The sequence below is a fragment of the Tiliqua scincoides genome, chromosome 1 (genome assembly GCF_035046505.1).
Source record: "Tiliqua scincoides isolate rTilSci1 chromosome 1, rTilSci1.hap2, whole genome shotgun sequence".
Taxonomy (NCBI): domain Eukaryota; kingdom Metazoa; phylum Chordata; class Lepidosauria; order Squamata; family Scincidae; genus Tiliqua; species Tiliqua scincoides.
Genome location: NC_089821.1, coordinates 4672141 through 4698142, shown reverse-complemented (window position 1 = coordinate 4698142; position 26002 = coordinate 4672141). Strand labels below are relative to the sequence as shown.

The 26002-nt window shown below is 43.7% G+C and overlaps 1 protein-coding gene across 3 annotated transcripts in view; it reads right to left on the bottom strand.

Moving 5' to 3' along the window:
• Positions 1-351: 351 nt before the first annotated feature.
• HEATR5A (HEAT repeat containing 5A) overlaps positions 352-26002 on the bottom strand; it is an 80581-nt gene continuing 54930 nt past the window's right edge. For all 3 annotated transcript variants that reach the window (XM_066630626.1, XM_066630641.1, XM_066630634.1), the window contains 13 exons: positions 25414-25653; positions 20187-20368; positions 19700-19768; positions 17949-18128; positions 15262-15496; positions 14657-14905; positions 13236-13363; positions 11572-11719; positions 10977-11249; positions 9828-10052; positions 7554-7705; positions 4488-4701; positions 352-3231 (listed from right to left, as the gene is read on the bottom strand). In XM_066630626.1, coding sequence (XP_066486723.1) covers positions 2927-3231; positions 4488-4701; positions 7554-7705; positions 9828-10052; positions 10977-11249; positions 11572-11719; positions 13236-13363; positions 14657-14905; positions 15262-15496; positions 17949-18128; positions 19700-19768; positions 20187-20368; positions 25414-25653 — 2600 coding nt within the window. In that variant the 3' untranslated portion in view covers positions 352-2926. The remainder of the gene's footprint in view (positions 3232-4487; positions 4702-7553; positions 7706-9827; positions 10053-10976; positions 11250-11571; positions 11720-13235; positions 13364-14656; positions 14906-15261; positions 15497-17948; positions 18129-19699; positions 19769-20186; positions 20369-25413; positions 25654-26002) is intronic.

Sequence of the window (26002 nt, the reverse complement as noted above, 5' to 3'; positions counted from 1 at the left end):
ATGTAGAGGTAATGAAAAAGTACAAAGGATCAACACCCTAGAAGTGGTCTCACCAAGGTCACATTGCAGTATCAATGCCCTTGATCAACTGGGTCCAAAGGCTACAGGAAAAATCTAGTCAGATCTACAGGACAGAATTAGCACAGTTATCTCAAAAGTATACTCCATCAGGAGAAATTCTAATTCTACATAAAGTACTAAAAGTCAATGTCAAGTTGAATATGTAAGCAGACACTAGAGTAATACTAACTTGTGGAATAAGTGTACTTAAGATAGTGATTGAAGGTTAGAAAAACACAGTTGTCACAAATTCTGGTTTTATTAATAAAATAGCAAGCGCAGACATTTAAGTGAAGAAAATTAGCTTTATGTAAATTAGAAAAATGACTCATTAGAACTTTGTCCAAATGGTTAATTCTGTACAATTTACAATTTTATGTACAAAATTTATAGTAAAATACTCTTCCTGAGTCTTGGTTCTATAGGTGTTTCCCCCCCCCCCCCACTAATTCATAGACAGAAATAGTATAATTGTCTTAGCATTTGGTTTACATTGGGTAATACTGGCATAAAAAACACACAAGGCAGTATTGCCAATACAGTTCTAAAAATAAGTCACAGCTGAAGCAATTGATAGTTAGACTTAAAACGTGATCCATTGTTAAGGAGTACCATTTTATTCTGGCCTTAAGATTGCTGCAGCTGGACACAAGCCCACTTAAATACATTTCCCATTGCCCTTAGATTCAGAAGTGCAGCCGGGAGGGCAGAGTAAGCGGCAGTCCCACTGCATGTTGCTGTCACTGTTCCAAATTGCTCTGATGGCAAGGGGGAGGAGCTGCTTACACAGTGCATTGCAGTGCCTGCTGTACTTAGCTGCATTGCCCCCCCCCCGGCTATTCTGCTTAGATTATATGTATCTGAATGCGCACAACCTACATGCCAATTTGACCATGTAAAGATCACGGCAGATGAGGTGCCTTTTGCAGAGACACTGCATGTCAGAACAGTTCTTAAATCCTGAAGGTATGATAAACATGAAGATGGAAATTTACTGAATCGATGGGATGGGAGACAGTCAGGTGTCATACAGGCAGCAGTTAAACACGTGTGTTTCATTTGTTAAGCAGCAAGGCTCCCAACTACTGCAGGTGTAGAGTTTTATCACAAAGCTGTCAATAGCTTTGGAATTCAGAAGAACTTAAAGCTCTTAATGCCTCAGACATAGGTGGACTTTTAGATAACAGTAATTTTATCGACTGTCACAGACCTTAAGAACATCTAATGTTTTAACTCATGATTCTGTTTACTAAATTAACCCATTTCTGCCCAGCCCACAGGCGTAAACATTTGATCCCAGTTGCGTATATGCAGCATTGGGCAGAAATAGCTTAAGATTACAGAACTGTAAATCATTTATGAATTAAATTGTGATAACATTAGTATTTTTAATGACTGCAATTTAATGTTTAAGACTGAAGGGTATCCCAGCAAGTAATGGGCAGCCCAATTACCTACTGAAACCCCTGCACGATAATACAGCAGCACTGGTGCAGCCTTTGCTGCATCCCGTGGGGGAGTTTTTGCTGCTGGAGGTCTCCTCAGGAGAAGGGGACATTAGTCCCCTTGCCCAGAGGTAAGCTGCAGCAGCTGCTATGGGTCAACATTCAGCAGCTTGTGCTGCCACAGAATGCTTTACAGCTGCTTTGTGGCAGGCCAGCACTAGTCTTTGATAGGACTTACTTTGATAAGTAAGTAATCCAAGCCTATGGATTACTTACTCGTTGCCGCACGCAACAGTCCTAGCAGCACTCGCCTCTCTTCTGAACCAAACCACCACCTCGTGCATTACAGTGTTTTCAGGGGGGAAGTAGCCACATGCCTTTGTGCCATTAATCCCAGTGGCAGAACTTTTTCCTCTTTGTTGTCAAGTATGCACATCTACAGAACTCCGTGGGAGTTGACAGTGAACACACACAGATTCATTCCAATAGGATTTTTGTGAAGCAGCTGTCAATCATCTGCAAACTGCTTTTCAACATTCCAAATGAGTACTTTTTATTTCTTTTTTTTTTTTTTTAAGTTCTGTTGTTGCACACTGGGAACCGCCACACCAGAACAATACAGAAAATTCAAGTGTATGTGTGCTTCTGGAACATATACTGGTGAGTCACAGGAATGACTTCTTTCCCAGTAATCTGTGCTGAAATCAGAAAGTGTTACATAAAAATGCAGGTGTATTAATATAATTATATCACAGATACCAACATACCTAATAGAATCTTTGATATGTTTTATGCCCAACACTGTATAGTATACAAAAACAATATTTTTAAAAATGAAGTACATATCCTGACCAAGTAAGAGGGACCCTTTTCAGGACTGGGAACGTAGCATGCAAATGGATACAGCCAAGGCAGGCCCCAAGAACTCCTGACACCTGAGAAGCATGCCAAATACTGCCCCCCTTTACCCAATGATGTGCCAGTCTCTGATCCTCCCACGCTCCAATGTTCTAGCTCAACGTTCTCCAGCCCTCCACACTTTCCCTTCTTCTCTTCTTTTCCAATCCAGGGAGTGGAAAGAGAAGGAGGAGCTATCAGAGAGGGACACTCCCTGAGGCAATTGCCTCAGTTGCCCTCATGGATGGGCTGGCTCTGGATGCAGCATATTGCCATTTTCACTTTCAGCAGCCACAGCTGTTTGCAGAGTTTTTGCTACTGATGGAGTCAAGTTTCTGATCAGTAGATAAGTGTGCAGGCACATGCTCATCCTCCTTTGGGACAGCTGTATAATGTGCTCACTTTTATTAGAAGCTAAGCATAACTGAATTGGAAACAAAAATGCTTTTATCATGAGAACATTTTGAAATGAAAAGGGACTTTTGTAGTGTTAACAAAGTGCTCAGGATTTGGAAGAATTTATTTCACAGAAAGTTGGTCTTCAGTTGAATACTTGAACTTTTCCCAGAACCCCTTGCATGCTTAGGCGTGGTCTTGTCTTTGATGCTTTCTTGATTGCCCTTCACAGCTGACTCAAGCCTGGCTTTCATTGGTGGAGAGGAAGCCATTAATTTTTTAAAGACAGAGGAGTATTGTGGACCAATTTGCATCAAATATTGCAAAGCAAACTCATGCAGACTCCTTGCTGAACTTGTGGCTGATCCAAGGGCATTCTCATCCAGAAGAAAAGAAATGAGCATCGGCAGGAAGCAAGCCACCAGCTGCGTCTCTGTGAAAGACAAAGTTCCCAAACACCCATTAATACCTGTCACTTTTCAATTAGCAGAACATAATGCCTCATTATTCAGCTAATTAATCCAGGCATTATTGCTTTGTTGGGTCTTCCCAGGGTCAATCTTGGTGTGTGCAAAAAATGGACATGCACTGAAACTTCCAGTCTTTAGTCCACATCATCAGAACATCCTGAAGGGCCTCCAGATGACATACTACTTCCTGTTTGTGGGAAGTGCTCTTCTAGGGGTCCCCATATCTGATCCTTCCCATCATTTCTTAATAGCACATCAAGCCCCAAACTCTGGAGTGGGGGGAAATTCCCCAAAAGAGACTTTAAGAACAGCAAACAGATTTGAATACTTTCACACAAACAAACCACCAGAATATAAAGATTTTCAATAAATGAAGACCAGCTTGAGTTCTCAGAATTGCACATCCACTAACAAGTTGTTTCAAAACTCAAATAGGAATCCGTCCCATCAATGTGTGTGTATTTTTTTTCCTCTGTGCAAGTGCAAAACTGTCCTTAATAAATTCAAAGGTGTCACACAATGTTTCAGAATCATACCTTTCCTTTCTAAATATCCAGTGTTGGGCCCTGACGCAGACAGCATAAAGTTGCACACTTTAGGATCTCCTGCTGAAAACATTTTTGCCACCAACAGCTTCAACACTGTCATCAATTTGGGGGCGCAGGGTAACAGCACCCGTGGATGCAGACACAAAACAACTCATTGCCTGTTTGCTACTTTATGCATTTGTCTAGAGCTAGATGTGTTTTCTCCCCCTTAAAGCACAACAGCTAAAAGCAGGATCTGTACACAAAAGGTTTTTCCCTCCAATGTGAGCAGATTGGCTCAATCCAGCAAAGGCACTTCAATATGATTCTAAAAGCATTTTCTAAGTCAAGAGATATAAACAGATTAACAGCATCATGAGGACCCAATACACTTTCACAAGGAATGGTTTCTATTGAAAACACTGTAGTAAACATGCAATAAATGATTACTAGAAGATTAAGGTCGCAATCCTAACCCCATGTCAGTGCTTTCCAGCACTGGCATAGCGATGCCAACGGGACGTGTGCTGCATCCTGCAGTTGGGTGTCGCTCACGGAGGCCTCCTCAAAGTCAGGGAATGTTTGTTCCCTTACCTTGGAGCTGCATTGCCCTTGAGTCAGTGCTGTAAAGCACTGACATAAGGGGTTAGGATTGAGCCCTAAGTCTGTTTTGCCCTGCATAGGACACTTACGATGCTCCTCCTTGGCAAGGGCTATGACAGCAGCCACCACTTTTATTCCTTCCTGAACAACTTGGAGTTCAGCAGAATTCTCAGGTTTTGCTTTCTCCGATTCCTTCAGTTTGCCAACAACTAGTGATGCCAATGAATGTATGTAAGGATAGGATACCGCTGGGTTTGGATACTGGAAAATGGTGAGAAGCAGCTGGTAGCATTTAAGCTGCACCTAACAAAAATGGAGAAAAGAATTAACTACCTGTACACATGTCAAGTGCAAGACCTGCTGTTAAACCCAGCAGAAGAGGAGGAAGGGCATCAGGAGAATTAATACTGGTGGCTTTGTCAGATACCAATCCTCATACGCTGTGCTACGTACAAAGTTCTGCTCTTCTTTCATGCTACGGACTCTTGGTCTAGACAGCGTCTCTCAGTCCAACTTCAGTTGGTTTCAGTAGCATCTATACTCCCTTTCTGCCTCAGTATATGAACTATAGAAGCACCAGCCTATTTATTCCAGCCAGAAGTTTCAGATTTCTGTTCGAAAACCGCCCTGCCTTCATGAACCTATGGACATCACACATCCCATGCGGTGCATTCATGAAGACTAAGCTTAGGGGTTCGTTTGGCTAGGAGACTTCAGAATGATTGTATTACAGTCATGCGCCACTTAATGATGGGGATCGGGATTGGGATCAGGTCCACGATCCCGTCGTCAAGCAGCACTTGACGCAATGTAGACCCTCCACAGGGAAGAGGATGCTCTGCTCCCCTCCCCTCTGGAGGGTTGTCTAAGCCTCCCAGAGGCAGCGCACTTTAAAGCACTGCCTTTGCAAGGCTCAGGCTGAGGGAAATCGAGTCTCACGCACGACTTGACGTTTCATGGAGGAAACCAGAAATTGCACGAGACACGTGATTTCCCTCAGTCTGAGCCTTGCAAAGGTAGCGCTTGGATGTGTGCCTATCTGGGAGGTTCAGACAAACCTCCGGAGGTAAGGGGAGCAGAGCTCTCCTCGCACTCAGAAGGGGGGTTGTGCGCCCCCTGACGACTCTGTGACCACACGTGGTTATCAGATATGCGATCCTGGTGTAAGTCAATATGTCTCAAAGGGGAGCACACCTGTACTGGGACTGACAGGTTGGTGCAATATTCATGGTAAGAGTCGTCCCTCTTTCTTGACAGTAAGTTAAGAAAAGACAATATAAGATGGCCTCCCAGCAGAACAGAATTCATTAGATGTTGCATTGGGGCAGAAAACAGTGGTGCTTGAGCAGAAGGCTGCTCAAAGAATGCTAAGCAGGAGCGATCCTGGTTGAATTTTGGATTGGAGACTGAAAGCTGATAAAGCTGTCGTGAGACAACAGGAGTCAGCAGGAGTCACTGTTTTATAGCTTGGCCAACCTGAAACCGCTCCTGCTGAAAACTTGGAAGGCATACAGATGCAGGATGTGACAACCACACCATGAAGGATTCCATCTGAAGGAGAGGGGTTCTACAAGCTGCCTATAGAAAAAGAAACTGGTTGAGACCAGGAAGCAGACAGTGGATGTCAATGGACAATTTTCACAATGGAGAGAAGTGAAAAGCGGTGTGCCCCAAGGATCTGTCCTGGAACCGGTGCTTTTCAACCTGTTCATAAATGACCTGGAGACAGGACTCAGCAAACTTTTCCATGTGGTGAAGACCAGAAGTGATTGTGAAGAGTTCCAGATGGATCTCTCCAAAATGGCAGAACGGGCAGCAAAATGGCAGATGCGTTTCAATGTCAGTAAATGTAAAGTCATGCACATTGATGCAAAAAATCAAAACGTCACATATAGGCTAATGGGTTCTGAGCTGTCTGTGACAGATCAGGAGAGTGATCTTGGGGTGCTTGTGACCAGCTCAATGAAAGTGTCGATCCAATGTGTGGCGGCGAAGAAGGTTAAGTCCATGCTTGGGATCATTAGAAAAGGTATTGAGAATAAAATGGCTAATATTATAATGCCGTTGTACAAGTTGATGGTAAGGCGTCCAGGAGTCCTGCAGTATTGCGTCCAGATCTGGTCACCATATCTTAAAAAGGATATAGTGGAAATGGAAAAGGTGCAGAAGAGAACAACCAAATGATTGCTGGGCTGGGACACCTCCCTTATGAAGAAAGGCCTCCCTTATGAAGACAGTTTGGGGCACTTCAGTCTAGAAAAGAGGGGCCTGAGGGGGACATGATTGAGACATACAAAATTATGCAGGGGATGGATAGAGTAGATAGAGAGATGTTCTTTTCCCTCTTACATAACACCAGAACCAGGGGACATCCACTAAAATTGAGTGCTGGGAGAGTTAGGACAGACCAAAGAAAATACTTCTTTCCCCAGCATGTAATTAGTTTGTGGAACTCCTTACCACAGGAAGTGGTGATGGCATCTCATCTGGATGCCTTTAAAAGGCGATTGGACAAGTTTCTAGAGGAAAAGTTCATCATGGGTTACAAGTCATGATAGGTATGTGCAGGCTCCTGATTTTAGAAGTAGGCTAGCTCAGAATGCCAGATGCAGGGGAGGGGACCAGGACGCAGGTTGTGTCTTGTGTGCTTTCTAAAGCACTTGGTGGGCCACTGTGAGTTCCAGGAAGCTGGACTAGATGGGCCTTTGGCCTGATCCAGCAGGGCTCTTCTTATGTTCTTATTGTAAAAGCTCATTTATACTCTACTATGGAGCTTTGTAAGCTGCCTTGGGCATTTGCTTCGACATGGAAAAGGCAGGATATATATTTTGCGAATTAAAAAAAATAAATCTAGACAATTTTCTTATGCGTTCATCAAAAGTATGAGACATTACTTCTCAGATGATAAGCTGATAACTAAGGGGTAAGCAATAATTTCTATGCAGGGTGTTTTAAACATCACTGTCAATCACGCAGGTGCACACACAGACACCCCACACTAATTCTTGCCTCCTGGTTTAAAACAATGAACTAAAAGAGCTAAAAATCAAAATTCAGTATTTAGGTTAAGTGGAAAGGCTGAACATAACCATATGGCAATGCTAGTCAATCTCTAAACAAAATCAGTACACAGTACAGCAGTATTCAGTACTTACAACAGGATTCTTAGATTCCAAGGCAGATTTAAATTTTTCAATACAACGCAACTGAAGGCACTCAATGGTAGTAACTTCTGGACTTGCAGACAAAATAAATACAGTAATTGCAGTGAGTAGACTACCTTTATCCATTTCTTGATGAGTACAATCTAGCAGTGATAAAAACAATTTTACATTGCATTATGAAACAAATATAAAAGACAAGTTCTGCCACACATCAATATGATTTTTGATTCAAACTACCAAGTTATTCTATTAACATATGCTAAAGGAAGCACATTTTTGATACTCTTATACACATGCATATACACCCTCCACCAAGGAGTCATGTTGCCTCAGGGCGGTGCGGGTGGGCGCAGCATTTCCTCTAAGCTGTGTGACTTGCACTGCTTGAATCAGATCCCTGCACAATTTCTATTATACTGCTCTGGAGCTTGGCGATTATGATGCTGCAGAGCTCCATTAAGGCTCTGCACAGTCTCTGTAAAAATTACAGGGATCATTGGGTGAGGACAGCAACTGTTACCCTGCACATGCCTGATCTCGTCTGATCTTGGAAGCTAAACAGGGTCAGGCCTGGTTAGTACTTGGATGGGAGACCGCCTGGGAATACTGGGTGCTTTAGGCTTATACCATAGTCTTTCGAGACTGAAGGTTGTCAACCATTGGGTGAGGGTAGACTGGGCCTGAAGAGAGGTTCTTTTCTCAATTTACAACTCTAAGCCCCAAACAATTCTTGCTAGCAACTTAACACTGGATGTAGATTTTCTTCACCTGAGTGTTCCAGTTCTGAAAGTAGAGGGCCATAGCTCAGGAGCAAAGCACATGCTCTGCATGCAGAAGGTCATAGATTTAATCCACGGCATATCAAGTTCAAAGGATCTCAAGCAGCAGGGTTAAAGAGAACTGTCACCTGAGTTCTTGACAAGTTGTTGTGCCAGCTGGAGCAGACTCAGTATGACAGCTTCCTACATGCATATCTACGTTACCACTAGGACAAATTGTCTGGGGCTGAGACTAACTTGGGTATGCCCTGGAAAGTTCCAACCCCCTTGTTTCAGGGAAGACCACTGAGAGAAAAGAAGAGGTGTGGATGAAGAGTGGAGTGGAATTTGCTCCCAGCTGAGACCAGAACCACCAGTACCCTCTTCTGGCATTTTGAAGAAAAGTTAGAAGTTCCTTGTTCCCTCTAGTCTTTAATTGTTGTTCTCCTTCGCTGAGTTGGCTTGGATTTGTTGTGCTACTAATTTTGTTCTTGCTTCTTTCTTACTGTTGTTTAAAATCATTTTGTTGTTTATATCAGTTTTTGCTTATATCTTTCTTCTTCTTTTTTTTATTAAAAAAAACAAAAAAAAACTGAGCAGTCCTGAGCAGTCAAAGGGCTTGGAGAGATAAGACTATAAGTGTTTTTAAAAAATAAATAAGGATTAAAAAGGAAGGGGAAGTGATGAAGAAAACAGTTTTATTGACTTGGTTCATATATAAATAAACCTTTTGATCCTGGTTTAATATTCTTGTTTGTACAAACCACTGTTTCCTATATTTGAATTAAAGGGGGGAAACTAGTTTATTTCAAACCATGAATGGATAACATGGGCAGGCATGCAAGACCAAGACTACGTATGGCTCTGCATGTCACTGCACAGTAGCCATGGTTTGTTAACTAACCCTGTGTGCAAAAAGAGGAAGAAGAGAGAAAGTGGAGTTGAATCTTAAACAGATGCGTAGAAGAATCAACAAAAATTGTGGAGAAAGTAAAGAATGGTAAAATGGCCAAAGGAGAGTTGACCAGGTGAATTGTGTGCCACCTACACTCCACTGAAAATGGAGTGGAGGGAGGGTAAGAAGAGGCAGCAGCCGGGCACTGTAACAACCAACAGCATACATGGGAGGAAGAGAAATGTGTCCTTTGACAACTCAAATGCCAGACAGCAGAACCACTTTTTTTTTTTAAGACACAGGGTGCTAATGGTCACCCGGTTTTTGCACCCAGACAGCATACACACTTGTGTAACTTTTGGCACCTCTCAATATGGTGCATGTGCTTAGTGAACCACCCCTCTCCCCATGTATCTGCCTTTCCAGTTAAAAAGAACTAAGCCCATTCAATAAAAGCCATTAAATACAAAAAAAAAGCCAGTCAAAAAAGGTTTTCCTTCACTGCAAATTAAACAGCAAGAGGGGAAGCCTGATACCTCTCTTGGGGAGAGAATTCCACAGATACTACTTGCCAGTAAGTCTGAGTTATAGACCTTCCTCACCCTCTATTACCTGGATCCCAAAAATCCAGAATCGTGACCAAAGCACTACGGAGCAATTCATTCCAAGCGGTTCGGCTTTTCTCAGCCCGAGCCATGGGCGAAGACAACACTCCTTTGAGAGCTTGCAACGAGGCTGTCACTGTCAAGGGTAACTGGCCAGTGGGCAGCTGCACAGCGGTTTCTCTGAGGATTCCGATAATCAGGTACAAGATGGTGGGAAGTACGGCAGTGCTTCCTGGAAGAAAAGAAGGATGTCATTAAGAAAAAGTCCTTCCAGGGCTCACTGAGCAAAAACAGAAGCATTCTTCTCACTGGTTTTTATGGGGGGGGCAGTATCTGCAAAGCTCCCCATGCCACTCTCTTGGTAGAGAGCGTTTGCCCGTATCCACAGTGTCACTTAACAACGGGGGGGAGGGGGAAGGGTTTCAGAACGGAGTCCCTGCAGATATGGGGAAACACCTGTACACTCTCCCAAGTCCAACAATCCACTTAACAAGAATCTTCAGTTCTCATGGGCATATCAAACATTTTATGGCCATTTACAGTTAGCTAAGTATCTTAGTAAGATTAACATAAGGAAATAAATGGAAAATGACACAATTTTATACTGCAACATAACAATAACAGTATATATGCTTGCAGCTGTTGTAACAAGCACAGTAAGAGCATAGCTATGGATCAGCCAACTCAAGCCAACTCATGAATCATGAGGGCTGTGGTTCAGTGGCAGATCGCTTGCTTTGTGCGCAGAAGGTCTCAAGTGCAATTCCTAACTAATCCAAGCTGGGGAAGGCCTCCATCTGAATTTCTGCAAGCCGCCCCCAGTTAGCTGCAACAATACTGAGCTAGATGGGACAATGGGTGACAGTATAAGGCAGCTTCATACATAAGCTCATGCTGAACTGTGACCTTTTTAAAAATTTTATTTTAACACAACTTGCTCTTGAGATGCTCTTTTATGCATCTCATCAGAACCCCTCCCTCTACGTACAGTAGTTTATGCTTAACCGACTAACTACAACTGAAATGACAGAGGAAAATTGTGAAGATCTTGCCTCAACACATATTCTGAAAATATAGTGGCAAACACCATCTCTCCCCTCGCTGGCTTTTCATTGTTTCTCTGCAAAACGGAAACTATTCTGGGACCACGTTTTACCTTCTGGGGAGCAGATTGCAGGAATGTCAGACAGAATAGCCAACGCAGCTGATACCAGCCTGCTCCCATTCTCTGATAACAACTGAGGTTTTCCAGCGGCACTTTTCGGGCTACCAGTTATCTTAGGGTTAAGTTGAGGAAGCTGCCTGACAAGGATGCACACACACATTTCCAGGGTTGCAAAGACTAAAGATTTGCCAGGGATCAGTCCTCCAGTGTCTTTGCCTTCTCCAAACTCTGGCAAAGTTTCCTTTTCTTCAGCCCCATCGTCAACTGAAACGAAAAAGATGTACAAGGTCTCAGAGGTCCTGTTGACGAGAGTCTTTAAACACAACAGTTGCTTGCACTGTTATAATTTCAATTTATATTTGAACAGCACATAACAAAATATGATCACCAAGTGACAGGAGGTGTAATCCATGCATGGAAATTGTGCACAGATCCCCTTCTTAGATCAAGCTTGAGTTATACTCATACACCTTCCTCACCCTCGATTACCTGGATCCCAAAAATCCACAATAGTGACCAAAGCACTACAGAGCAAGTATGAGAAATCTGGTCTGTTTCATCACACCATGACGACACATAACTATACCTTCTGCACTTCTTCGTTTTTCCTTGACATGTTCCTGAGCTGCAAAAAGAATCTGCCGAACAACTTCTAGAGCAGCATACTGAATTTCAGGGGACTCTCTAGTCAGTATAAGCCGATGGAAAACGTTCAGTAGCTCAACACTCAGCTCCTGTAAAAAAGGAAGTTGGCAAGGCTTGTACATTAACCTTCAACAATGCCCATTTCATTCTTATATTCACCCTGTAGGGCAGGGTAGGTTGAGAGAATGACTTATCCAAGTCACTCAATGACTGGATTTTCCATGGTTCAAGTCCAACACCCTATCGATCACATCATCACATTTAGGATCAATACTAGGAAAACATAGATACTTCCTAGCTATGGCTGTAATACACAAAAAGCCTCATTACTATTATAATGACTCCCCTGGGAACCAGATGGTACACAGCCCATAGGCAGTGAAAGCACTACTGACACTGCCCTACGTCACAGGTTTTGGCAACAGTAAAGTTAACAAAATGACAAAAAGAGCTAGCTTAAGCCCCCAATGGATCAACTCCCCTCCCCAGACAGATCTCCAAAATATGATCTTCCTCAGATTGTACTGACTGTCCAAAACAATGGCCCAAACGTCATTCACATAACATAGCTCAAAGCTAAGCTGGTTTGGACCTAGAAGCTCAAAAATGATGTCCAAAGCAGAAATCAATGAAAGACACATGCCAGATGCAAGGGAAGGCACCAGGATGCAGGTCTCTTGTTGTCTTGCGTGCTCCCTGAGGCATTTGGTGGGCCACTGTGAGATCCAGGAAGCTGGACTAGATGGGCCTATGGCCTAATCCAGCAGGGCTGTTCTAATGTTCTTAACACCCCTGGACATACATTCCAGAAATCAAAGCAAGATCAACAAATACTGACACACATCATAAAACTGAAAATGGACTGAGCAAATTTTATATATTACATGTTGAAACATTTTAAAATTTGTTTAAAGATTCATACTCTGCATTCTTAGCCACAAAGAGGAATCCAAAGCAGCGTACAAAAAATCAAATCCACACATAATACTAGAATGGCCATAAGCAAAAAAAATGGTTGAGGTGTCCTGGTCTTCAAGGAACTGCCAATTTTAACACAGCAGGATTATACTGAAACTAAGCCCAAGTACAGTACAATTTAAATGCCTATCATCTTTGCCTCCATCACCCTCCTGTTTATCATTTGCTTCTCTGTGCACTGAATTTCCTCGACATGGACCTATCTTTTTGTTCTTTATTCTGGAGAGTGCCCTAAACATTAATGTGAGTGCACTAAATATCAAGTCAGCCAACTGGCTATTCTTCATGATCAAGTGAAAGCTTTTCAACTGCCTCAACACTGCAGATGCTCTACGTAGCAAGCTGTTTTGTGCACACCAGATCAGCATGCAGATTATCCACTCTTCACCTTGTAAGATGCAGGTCTTCTATTCCTGGAGACAAACTATGCAGTTGGGATCCATTTCAGTTTGCAATAATTCTCAGCATAGCACTCCATGTTGAGCAGCTGCACCACAGAGGCTATTTCAAGTGGCCTACACATTGTGGTCACATCCACAAGATGTCATGATCAGACACAGGAGGAAATAGGACAAAGGCCGTCAGCAACACCAAACCTGGCAATTCAGAACCAAATTAGACTCTTACCTGATCACTACCAATCTTAGACCTCGGCCAAGGTACATCAAGTAGCGCCTGAAGGGCATGCAGACAAGCAGTGATATTCTCCACTGCTGCATCTGACCGAAGAGAGCAGAGAAACTCCACACAAATTCCTACAGAAGGTAGTGGACAGAAAGTCATTATTGTAAATATTTTGTAAATAAAATTAGAGTAAAACAATCAATCAACTGTATTCTATGTGGAAACCAAGTGCATATATTCTGGCGACCTGGACCTCAGTCCTCAGCTAAGATGGACCATTGGCCCAATTCAATATACAGGTACAACCTAATGGTCCACAGATTTTTCACACACAGTTTTAATCTCAAGGCGATGAAAAGGGCCCTTTCAATTAAAGGAAAAAAACTTATGTCCTTCTTATGTCCTTTAACAATAGCCTTGCTATTGCAGCAGGCAAACAATCAATCTCTTTCCAGGTGCTTAGAACAGCTTCACTGAGCAAGTGAAAGAATGCAAAGTGGAAGTGATTATCACCTCCTCTTTGCATTTTTCCCTCTGGGCGAAGGGAGGGATCACTTGCCTGGGACTGAAGCTGCTCTAAGCAGCTGGAGAGAGATTGATTGTTTGCCTGCTGTTTACCATTACAATGGTAAAAGCAAGGTTACTTTTAAATAGCTGAGCAAAGGGCCTTTGTTTTTATAAATGGATTTCCTTTAATGCAATTTTTGGCATCCGCAAGGGTTCTAGGAATGGAACCCTTGTCGATACTGAGACTCAACCTATAATGCAATTAATTTTATCATAATATAGCACAGTACAGGTATATCCTAATTATCCATGGATTTTTCAGTCGCTGTTTTATCTCATTTATATATAAATGAGAAGGGCCCTTTAAATTAGAAGAAAAAAGTAATTTAACAATAGCCTCAATGCGAGAGAGGGCAGTTGGCCGACAATCCATCAATCATTCTCTCTTCAGGCACTTAGAACAGCTTCACTCCAAGGCAAACGACCCCTTCCTTCCCTCTGAGCAAGTGAAAGAAAGATAATCACATTCTTTCCCAGCAGTGAAGGGAGGGGTCCCTGGCTCCAAGTGAAGCCTTTCTAAGCACCTGGAGAGAGACTGACTGATGGATTTTCTGCCTAATGACTGTCTTACATCACAAAGGTCAGCAAGGCTGTTTTTAAGTCACCTAGCAAAGGGACATTGTTTTTTAAATGGATTTGCTTGAATGTGATTTTTGCCATCCAGGTGAGTTCTGGGAACGGAACCCTTGCGAATACTGACACTCCACCTGTAATCCCATTGAATGAGCCAATTCTATCAAAGGCAGCAGATTAACTGCTTTGAAAGTTACACAACACCTCAAACCAAGTTCCGAAGGCACCTTGCAAAAATGACCTTTGAAAAGATAAAATCAAGGGAAATTCACATGCTCACTGACCCAAAACAAGATGAAACCGGTCAGTATTCACATCTTCAGGTGATTTTACAGCAGCCCTGGACGTAGAATCCTGACACATGGTGGTTGGAGTGACAGGTCGAGAGAGATTACAGAGACCTTCATCGGAATCCCCTGCAAGGAAACCTGTACTGGTGAGCCATAAGGATGTAGCATGGAGAATCTGTGCCCAGGAGTTTTGATAGTGTGGTCTTGAATTCTCAATTGTCTCTGCAGTATAGAAAGCACCACCTACAAGAGGAAGCAATAAATAGTTCACATTTCCCAAACAGCCTAGGGATGCTTTGCACTGATTATTTTAATTCTGCTACTTCACTGTAAGAGTGATCAAAGGCTTTGGCAAGTCATTCTTTGCAAGTAACATTCTTCATAAAAACTCAAGACAACCTCAATAAGTTTAACTTTACTTTGCAACATTGCATGCCCACCCTTCACTTAAGCATCCACAAAAATGGACTTATATGTAGACATATTTCAAGCTTCATTTTAGTTGAAGCAATCAAATTCAAGACAGGCAGTATCTGAATTAGCATTCACTGGCCAAATTGCATTCAATAACATCATTATAGCTTTATTTGCCTTCCTACCCTCGGCTGGAAGTTGAGAGGCATATTCTGAAGGCAATGTTAAGAGAGCAAAATCCTGGAGGGCAGAGAGCCAGAGTTTGCTGAGATTTCCCAGGTCTGCTTGGACAAGCTCCAAAAGTTCATCCAGTGAAGATGTTTGATCCTTACAGCTCTCCTCTACACCATCAATCACCAAAGGTGTTCTTTGGTTGATGACACTTTGTTTTTTCTGTCTTTGTACTGCTACTAAATAGACCTGTTTAAAGAGCAAGAGGGTAGGTCACTCAATAGTACTGAGGGAGGACCAAAGCAGGATCTAGGATTCTCAATTCCCTAGATGCATTTAACAGCATTTCTTCTCTTCCAATTAATTTTACTGGCAAATTACATAGGCAAATATTTTATTAAATATGCATATGAACAGTGCCCAGAATTGAGTGAAAATGGATTTCCATCACAGAGTTTTCTACATTACTGCAACAGAAAAAATACACCAGACTGGTGTTATGATGCAAATAGTGACTCAACAGAAATGATGTTTGACAGTATATATGGATATATGCAGTCAGTTATCAAGCCTACGAGTAAGACAAATCATCATCTACCTAAATCTGAGGATCACCATGGAACAAGTTGCAGTGGTTAGATTTTAATTTGCATTCCATTTTCCCAGCGCAAACTGGGAGTTGTGCTCAAAGGGTCTCACAAAAAAGCAGCAACAATTCATTCAAAAATGAATCAGTTTGCACATTAATAACTGAGGCACCCCACATACAGAAGTGCATGCAGTGGCTACCATTTCAGACAGGTGCCTGCAGATCCTTCTCCGAGATCTCTCTTGTCAGAAGAGATCCACTAATTTTGCTTCTTGCAGCTGCAGCAGCCATGCTTTATCTTGAGAGAACAAACAGTAAGTCAATACCACAACTGTTTCCTCTGGACTTCCTGACAGAGGCTGCTTTTGCTTACAGCGAAGAACAAAAAGAGAAGCAGAAGGCAGCCAATGCCAAAAAAGGACAAGGCAAGAAGAAAGTAGAAGGAAGAAAGAAAGTTGGGTCAGTGCCTTTCTTGCCCCCTCTGTCAAGAAAGGGAGCAAGGCTGCTGATAGTGGAAAGCAGTGACGGGTTTCTCCTTCCTGAGAGCATAAAGCAAAGTGTGGGGGTGCTAGAAGAAGGTCATCTAGCCATTAGCACATGAAGTGTTAACCAATCTTTACTGTGCACTACATATAAACAACTAGGAAGATGGACTAGATGGGCCTTTGACCTGATCCAGCAGGGCTCTTCTTATGCTAACTACATGAGCTGACAGGTAAATATATTAGGCAATATAAAAATACACACCCCAGCATGGGTGTTAATTATCTGAATCTTTTCTTCAAGTTTATGATGGTTTCCTCCATACACTATAGAGTGGGGAAAATTCTACATGTCCCGCAAAAGATCTCTAGGCCAAGAACAGATTTTAAATTTATAACTCAACAACATAATCTCTAATTTGGAAGATTATACTGTTGTCCAATATGCAGGAAATATAGTTCTACAACAGGGGTGCCCAAAACCTGGCCACGCAAGGTCTCCCAATCCAGCCCACAGGTAGCCCCCAGTCTACAATGAGCCTCTGGCCCTTCTGAGACTTGCTGGAGCCTGTGCTGGCCTGATGCAACTGCTCTCAGCGTGAGGGTGACTGTTTGATCTCTCACATGAGCTGTGGGATGAGGGCTCCCTCCACCGCTTGCTGTTTCATGTTTTGTGATGCAGTAGCAGCAGCAAAGGAAAGGCCGGTCTTGCTTTGTGTAAGGCCTTTTATAGGCCTTGAGCTATTGCAAGACTTTCATTCATTCATACAAGTTCCATCTCTAATATATTCATTTATGTAAATGTAGGTAAATTTATTGGCATCACCTGGCAGGACAAAGTTCCAAACAACACAGTCCTGGAATGAGCTGGAATCCCTAGCATGTATGCACTGCTGAAACAGAGATGCCTGCGTTGGCTCGGTCATGTCGTGAGAATGGATGATGGCCGGATCCCAAAGGATCTCCTCTATGGAGAACTCGTGCAAGGAAAGCGCCCTACAGGTAGACCACAGCTGCGATACAAGGACATGTGCAAGAGGGATCTGAAGGCCTTAGGAGTGGACCTCAACAGGTGGGAAACCCTGGCCTCTGAGCGGCCCGCTTGGAGGCAGGCTGTGCAGCATGGCCTTTCCCAGTTTGAAGAGACACTTGGCCAACAATCTGAGGCTAAGAGGCAAAGGCCCATAGCCAGGGAGACAGACCAGGGACAGACTGCACTTGCTCCCGGTGTGGAAGGGATTGTCACTCCCGAATCGGCCTTTTCAGCCACACTAGGTGCTGATCCAGAACCACCATTCAGAACGCGATACCATAGTCTTTCGAGACTGAAGGTTGCCAACACACGAAATGTAAATTAATTCTTTTTTATTCCCGGCCCCTGACACAGTGTCAGAGAGATGACGTGGGCCTCCTGATAAAAAGTTTGGACACCCCTGTTCTACACCAACTGGTTTGAAAGGACAGAAACAATTTGGAAAAGATTGCTCAACAGTGTTAAGAGCTTGCTATAAGATTGTTGTTTGGCCCAACAACAATTCAAGTAAGTGATATTTTTAGATGTATACCTTCGCCTGACAAACGCAATCCAAAAGCACTACGACCGCAATTTTATCATATATAGTTTAAGTACCTCTGCCCAAGCCTTGAGCACCGCCAAAATCTCCATTGTGGAAGTGCCTTCGTTGTACAACTGAGTTTGTGCTTCTTTTCCAGCCTGTACTTTGGTCAAGGACGTCACAAGCAACTGATGAACCCTCTGGAGGTCATTAAGGTCACTTACTACCCCACTTGCTATCCAGGCACTACAAACCTAGTAGGATACAACAGGGAATGATATGGTTACCTTGAAATGCCGCAGAGGATATTCCTGAACGAGAGAAAACAGACAACAGACTGGGTTGATTCAGACGGAGAGCCAAACCACGGTATAGAACTAGGTGAATGAGCCGTGTGCCCATGCGTGTGCCCCTTCCGCCCCTCTCATGCTCCAAGTCAGAACTGGGCCCATTATGATTTTCTGCAAAATCCTGACAGAGAAAATCAAAATGTGGGAGAAAGGATGGAAGTGCATCAACACAGGTATCATTCATGCCTCCATGGCTTGGCATGATGTCTGAACTCGTTCACTGATGTTAAATCATAGAATTGTAAGGATTCAAGGGCCAAAAGGAGATGGAGAATTAAGGTTTTGTGGGGGGTCGGAGGGGAAATTGGTCTTTGTTAAAAGCTGTAGGGGGTTTTGGTCCTACTGCGGTGTACCACCAACATGCTATTTTTAGTAAGTCTAATAGCGCACAGGCACACAACAAGAATCACTGGGAGCAAAACATCAACGCTCCCCCATAGAGACCCCTCAGTGCTATTTTGAACAAGAACAATACAAAAGAAAAGGCCAGTATGTGCATTTAATGTAACATGGTTTGATCCCAAGAATTAAAACCCGTGACACTAAGGTCTGGTTTTTCTTTTAGCTTTTACTTTCACTTTGAAGGAAGCCACAGTACCATGGTGAGTTGGAACTGGGGTGTACTTCAGACCACAGCAAGTTAACATACTAAGATCTGAAACTATGTTTTGACCCTGGTTTACTTCTCCCTACTTATAAGTAGGGGCTGGGGATAAGAATAGGCCCTCAGTTTGGCTATACTTGTCGTAAGAGGCAACTAAACAGCCACCGGGTAGATGGGACTCGTTAGCCTGGGAAGGCAGCTCATCTGAGAGAAGGAAAACTCTGATCCCAAACCTCCACTGCCTTGTGGCTACATCCAGTTATGGAAAAGGCTTCAGGAGTCAACCTCGAGGCAAAATCCAGAGCCGGAGTCCCTGAGGCAGTTCATGGCTGAACACAGCCACGTTCTGGCAACTCCTGCGACGTCGCTGGAACCAACCGTATTGGCCTCTGCCTTTCCATTGGACCATTTCAGCGACGTGGAGAGGGGGGATTTGCTGCATGGGTAACAGCCTATCCTCCATACCTACTTTACCCAGGCTTCGCGCTCTGGAGAGGACACTGTTCCAGAACCACCATTCAGAGCGTGACACCACAGTCTTTCGAGACTGAAGAATGCCAACAACTTATAAGTGAAGTAAAAACACAATGTAAGTATGTATACACAGCGCTAGAGTTTAGACGCAACACAGAACTTAATTTTACTTCAGTGAACCCTCAATTTAACAGACCTCAAGCATCCAGACAACCCAGTTCCTGAAACTATATGAATTCATTGTGCAGTCAGCTTTAATGCTTGCAGGTGAAGCAATCCCAAATGCTAAATTTTGGAGACAAGACAAATATACCATTGTTTTTCATATCAACTTTTACACATGGCTGGTGAAGAAGACTTTATGACACTTAAATTCTAAAGAGGAAAAAAAACTTGCCTGACATGCTTTTGCTGTTACATCAGGTGGTGTTTCTGGGGTAAAAGCTGGTCTAAGTGCTGCACCAACCTAAGAAAAAAAATTGATAAAGTACTGTACTAAGAAACATTAAAAACCTCTGTAATTTGAGAAATGGGTTCAGTTGACACATTATTCACAAATGTATAGCCCTTGAGAGGAAAAAGCCGAGATAATGTGCTAACGGATTTGCAGGATTCCTACTAGTTTTGCAGACATTGGATGTCTCAGGGACAAGGTGCACATTTTAGCCACCACACAGGCATATTAAAGTAATTTGGCAGCTACCACGCATGATAATTGGTGCACATGCTTGATTTAGGCAACTGAACTTTCGTTTTTTATCAACTGTAATATATCAGATTAAAAATGTAATATGTACGCAATCATGTACAATAAAGGTCTCCTTATGACAACTTTTATATCAATTCTCCGTTTTCAAAAACCTCTAGAATCAGAAGCTACTCACGTTTGCTTGATATTGCTCTAGAATTACATGGCCTGGGAACTCTGGCTCTGGCACAGTGGCAAACTTTCGAACAAGAACTAGCAACATCTGAAGGCCAGAAATACGAAGCTGGTCACTGTGATCTGTGGCAGCCATAAAAGCCATGCGGACCAAGTCAGCCAAATGCAATACAAGGAAGTCATCTGAGAACGATAAGAGGGAGAAAAATAATTATTAAGCAACACATTCGGGTTTTTGTCCATAGACAAATTATTTAATTTTGCAAAACATAAAATACATCATCTAATTTGTACAGCATTATCCCTTACTAAATTTTAGTTTTGCACATCAATAAAGAGTTCAATATTAAACAGTAATACCATAATTTATAAAATTTATCACTAAAAAAGGAAAACAATTGTTTTATGTGAAAGTTAAGTTTAGAAGTATTAAAATAAAGGGCCGTACATTATCTTAGATCTTTATCATTCCAAAAAGTACAAACAGACTTGTCATCAAGGTGCTCTCCTACTCTGAGGAGAACAGTTAGGTAAGCCAGAAGGGCAACTTCCAACACTGTATTCAGGCTGTCTGTTAAAGTTGGTGGGTTTGCAACTTTCCAGTGACAACAAATGCCTAATCAGGCAGCAGTTAAAAAGATGGATGATAATTTATTGTCTACCAATACTATGATTTTACGCTCCCAAAAAGGACAACCCAAGGATTTACAGAAAGTGCGTATCCTGTCATTTTGTCAATACACAGTACCAGAAAGAAAGATCAATCACGGGGCAAGTGCAGAAAACATGCAGCAGATCTGTTCATGGGTTATCATTCCTCTTGCAACCATTACTACATGGGGGATATAACCTGTTGAGCCTCCGAAGTTAAAAAAAATTTGCGCGTATTCTCTTTGAGATGCAGTCAGACAGCCAGCAGCAGGGTGGGGGCTATCCAATGTTTTGCATCAAGTGCAACATGTATGCCTCTGGGGCATAAGTCATGGGTGTGTCCTTGGTGCAAGGAGCTCCAGGGACTCAGGGAACGCGTCCACTCCCTTGAAGCCTTGGTGGCCGACCTGGAGAAGCGCAGGCAGACAGAGAAGGACCGTGGGGAGACTTCTGGGGACGATCAGGCTTCGTCCCAACCTCAGGCATGCAGCTCCTCAGCTGCCCGGGTGGGAAGTCTCGGGGCTGGAGGACGTCATCCTGGAGAGGAGGGAAACAATCCCCTAGGGGGGACCCCTTCTCCAGGGGACGCGCCCGTATCAGAACGCACTCAGGATACTCCTCGGCGGGAGGGGCCTTCTTGTAGTGGGGGATTCGATTATTAGAAACATAGAGAGGGGGGTTTGCGACGGATGTGAGGACCGCATGGCGACTTGCCTGGTGCGAAGGTTGCGGACATCACTTCTCATCTAGACAGGCTGGTAGACAGTGCTGGGGAAGAGGTAGCGGTTGTGGTGCATGTTGGCACCAACAACGTGGGCAAGTGTAGCTGGGAGGTCCTGGAGACCAAATTTAGGCTATTAGGTAGGAAGTTGAAAGCCAGGGCCTCAAAGGTAGCGTTCTCTGAAGTGCTACCAGTTCCACGCACAGGGCCAGCTAGGCAGGCAGAGATCAGGGGTCTCAATGCGTGGATGAGACTGTGGTGTAGGGAGGAGGGGTTTAGATTCGTTAGGCACTGGGGAATGTTTTGGGACAAGCGGGGCCTGTACAAGAGGGGCGGGCTTCACTTGAACCAGAATGGAACCAGACTGCTAGCACATAACATTAAAAAGGTGGCAAAGCAGCTATTAAACTGATCCCTGGGGGAAGGCCGACAGGAGCCGAGGGGCATCCAGTTCGGGATTCCTCATCCCTATGGGATGAGGATGGGGAAGTTAGAGAACAACAAGGCAAAGACAGAGTAGGAGAAGAAATTGGGAATAGTAGCATGATGGGATGTGATAGACGGTTTGGCACAATGAGAGGATTCAGGGATAAAGGAGTTAATAAGCAGCCCACCCTGGGGCATTCCATGTACAAATGCTTTTATGCAAATACCCAAAGTCTCCAAGCAAAGATGGGCGAACTGGAATGTCTGGTGACAAGGGAAAACATTGACATAGTGGGCATAACAGAAACCTGGTGGAATGTAGAGAATCAGTGGGATACCATAATCCTGGGCTATAAACTCTACAGGAGGGACAGGGAGGGGCGTGTTGGAGGTGGGGTGGCCATTTATGTTAAGGAAGGGATAGAATCCAGCAAAGTAGAGATTGAAGGTGGGTCCATAGAATCTCTATGGGTTAAATTACCAGGCCTGAGGAGTGATGTAATACTGGGGGCGTACTATCGTCCTCCACACCAAAAACCGGAAGGGGACCTTGAAATGAGGAAACAGATCAGGGAGGTAACAAGGAGGGACAGGGTTGTAACCATGGGGGACTTCAATTATCCTCATATTGACTGGGTCAATTTGTGTTCTGGTCACGAAAAGGAGAGCGGATTCCTTGACATGCCAAATGACTGTGCCTTAGAGCAGCTAGTCATGGAGCCCACCAGAGGACAGGTGACTCTGGATTTAATATTGTGCAGTACCCAGGACCTGGTTAGAGATGTCAATGTTACTGAGCCGTTGAGGAAGAGTGATCATGCTGCAATTCGTTTCGACATGCACGTCGGGGGAAGAATACCGGGCAAATCTCTCACAAAAACCCCACAAGTCTGATGAGTGGACTTCCCTCAAATGAGGAGGCTGGTTAGAAGGAGGTTGAAAGGGAAGGTAAAAAGAGTCAGGCTCTACAGACAGCATGGAGGTTGCTCAAATCAACAGTAATAGAGGCCCAGCGGAAGGATATACTGCAAAGGAAAAAGGGCTCAACTAAGTCCAGGAGGGTGCTCGCATGGCTAACGAGTCAAGCTAGAGAGGCCGTAAAGGGCAAGGAAGCTTCCTTCCGTAAATGGAAGTCTTGCCCTAATGAGGAGAATAAAAAGGAACATAAACTGTGGCAAAAGAAATGTAAGAAGGTGATACGGGAGGCCAAGAGAGACTGTGAGGAACACATGGCCAGCAACATTAAGGGGAATAATAAAAGCTTCTTCAAATATGTTAGAAGCAGGAAACCCGCCAGAGAAGCGGTTGGCCCTCTGGATGGTGAGGGAGGGAAAGGGGAGATAAAAGGAGACTTAGAGATGGCAGAGAAATTGAATGAGTTCTTTGCATCTGTCTTCACAGCAGAAGAAGTCGGGCAGATAACGCTGCCTGAACGGCCCCTCCTGACCAAGGAATTAAGTCAGATAGAGGTTAAAAGAGAAGATGTTTCAGACCTCATTGATAAATTAAAGATCAATAAGTCACCGGGCCCTGATGGCATCCACCCTAGAGTTATTAAGGAACTGAAGAATGAAGTTGCTGATCTCTTCACTAAAATATGCAACTTGTCCCTCAAAATGGCCACGGTGCCACAGGATTGGAGGATAGCAAATGTCACGCCAATCTTTAAAAAGGAAAGAGGAGGGGCCCGGGAAACTATAGGCCGGTCAGCCTAACATCCATACCGGGTAAGATGGTGGAATGCCTCATCAAAGATAGGATCTCAAAACACATAGATGAACAGGCCTTGCTGAGGGAGAATCAGCATGGCTTCTATAAGGGTAAGTCTTGCCTCACAAAACTTTCAGAATTCTTTAAAAAGGTAAACAGACATATGGATGCGGGAGAACCCGTGGACATTATATATCTGGACTTTCAGAAGGCATTCAACATGGTCCCTCACTAAAGGCTACTGAAAAAACTCCACAGTCAGGGAATTAGAGGGCAGATCCTCTCCTGGACTGAGACCTGGTTGAAGACCAAGAAACAGAGAGTGGGTGTCAATGGACAATTTTCACAATGGAGAGAGGTGAAAAGCGATGTGCCCCAAGGATCTGACTTGGGACCGCTGCTCTTCAACCTCTTCATAAATGACCTGGAGACAGGGGTGAGCAGTGAGGTGGCTAAGTTTGCAGATGACACCAAACTTTTCTGAGTGGTGAAGACCAGATGTGATTGTGAGGAGCTCCAGAAGGATCTCTCCAAACTGGTAGAATGGGCAGCAAAATGGCAGATGCGTTTCAATGTAAGTAAGTGTAAAGTCATGCACATTGGGGCACAAAATCAAAACGTCACATATAGGCTGATGGGTTCTGAGCTGTCTATGACAGAACAGGAGAGGGATCTTGGGGTGGTGGTGGACAGGTCGATGAAAGTGTCGACCCAATGTGCGGCGGCAGAAAAGAAGGCCAATCCTATGCTTGTGATCATTAGAAAAAGATAATGAGAACAAAACAGCTAATATTATAATGCTGTGGTACAAATCTATGGTAAGGCCACACCTGGAGTATTGTGTCCAGTTCTGGTTGCTGCATCTCAAAAAGGATATAGTGGAAATGGAAAAGGTGCAAAAGAGGGCAACTATGGAAAAATCCATTACGGGTTACAAGCCATGATGTGTATGTGCAACCTCCTGATTTTAGAAGTGGGCTATGTCAGATGGAAGGGAGGGCACCAGGATGCAGGTCTCTTGTTATCCGGTGTGCTCCCTGGGGCATTTGGTGGGGCTGCTGTGAGATACAGGAAGCTGGACTAGATGGGCCTATGGCCTGATCCAGTGGGGCTGTTCTTATGTTCTTAACTACAATTCCCAGGAAGCCTTGCAGGTCTCTTGTTATCCGGTGTGCTCCCTGGGGCATTTGGTGGGCCGCTGTGAGATACAGGAAGCTGGACTAGATGGGCCTATGGCCTGATCCAGTGGGGCTGTTCTTATGAGATTGATATTAATCATTATTTTTTACACAGGTTTCCAAACTTCTGTGACAAGGTTATTCCTTAGGTCCATCTCCATTTTAATTGATATTAGTTTTAATTTTATAGTGTGGGCTCCTAAAACATGCATTTCCATAACCCATACCTTATGCTTTCTTAGAAGTATATATTCACATATTGCATACAAGGACATCCCTTTGGTCTACTATTTGTTGCAGCAGGGAGTAATTACAATTGCAGATGGCCAACTTTTTATGATGAGCCAATAAGTTCCAGCCTGTGTGTTTCAAGAAAAGCATCTTCCAATAGCGTCGTCCAATTTATACATCTAATCAGATAACAAACGACTATACCTGAATGCATACATGCCTCTAGATACCTTGATATTTGTAATGGTAAGTTCCATTAAGACACTCCATAACACTTCCAGGTTGACGTCCCAGCTAATGTTCACACATACCTCTTGAATCCCTTTGCTTCATTTCCTGTGCCAAAGCTACATCAAAGTGAGCACTGCCTGCGTTCTCAGACAGCTCGATAATTTTACAAACACACTCTGCAGCAAAAACGCGAGTAGACCATCGTGGATGGGGGAAGGGGTACAATTTCTCATCCTTTTCCAAGGCAAAGGCAAATCCATCATCCTCCTGAGCACCCTCTTCCTCTTGGGTGGTATCCACAGAAGTCACTATTTCGAAATCTGCATGAAGACACAAAAAGGGAAGCAGACTTCTTATTGGGCTGTGTACTATAATTAATAGAGTAGAGTAATACCAAATGTGGATATACAGTGGGCCCTCAGTATCCGTGGCGGATCAGCTCCAGGACCCCCCATGGATACAGAATTTTGCAGATAATGAAATCCATGGGGGGACACAATTACTTACCTGGGGGTCCCGTACGGCTTCCTGAGAACGCTTCTAGACGTGACTGGCAACCACTTCCAGTTTGTGCCGGCAAACCAGAAATGGCTTCCCGTCATATCCAAGGGGCCTCCTGAGGTGTGGGGAGACCCCACATAGGAAAAGAGGAGGGGACAAGGCAGAGGA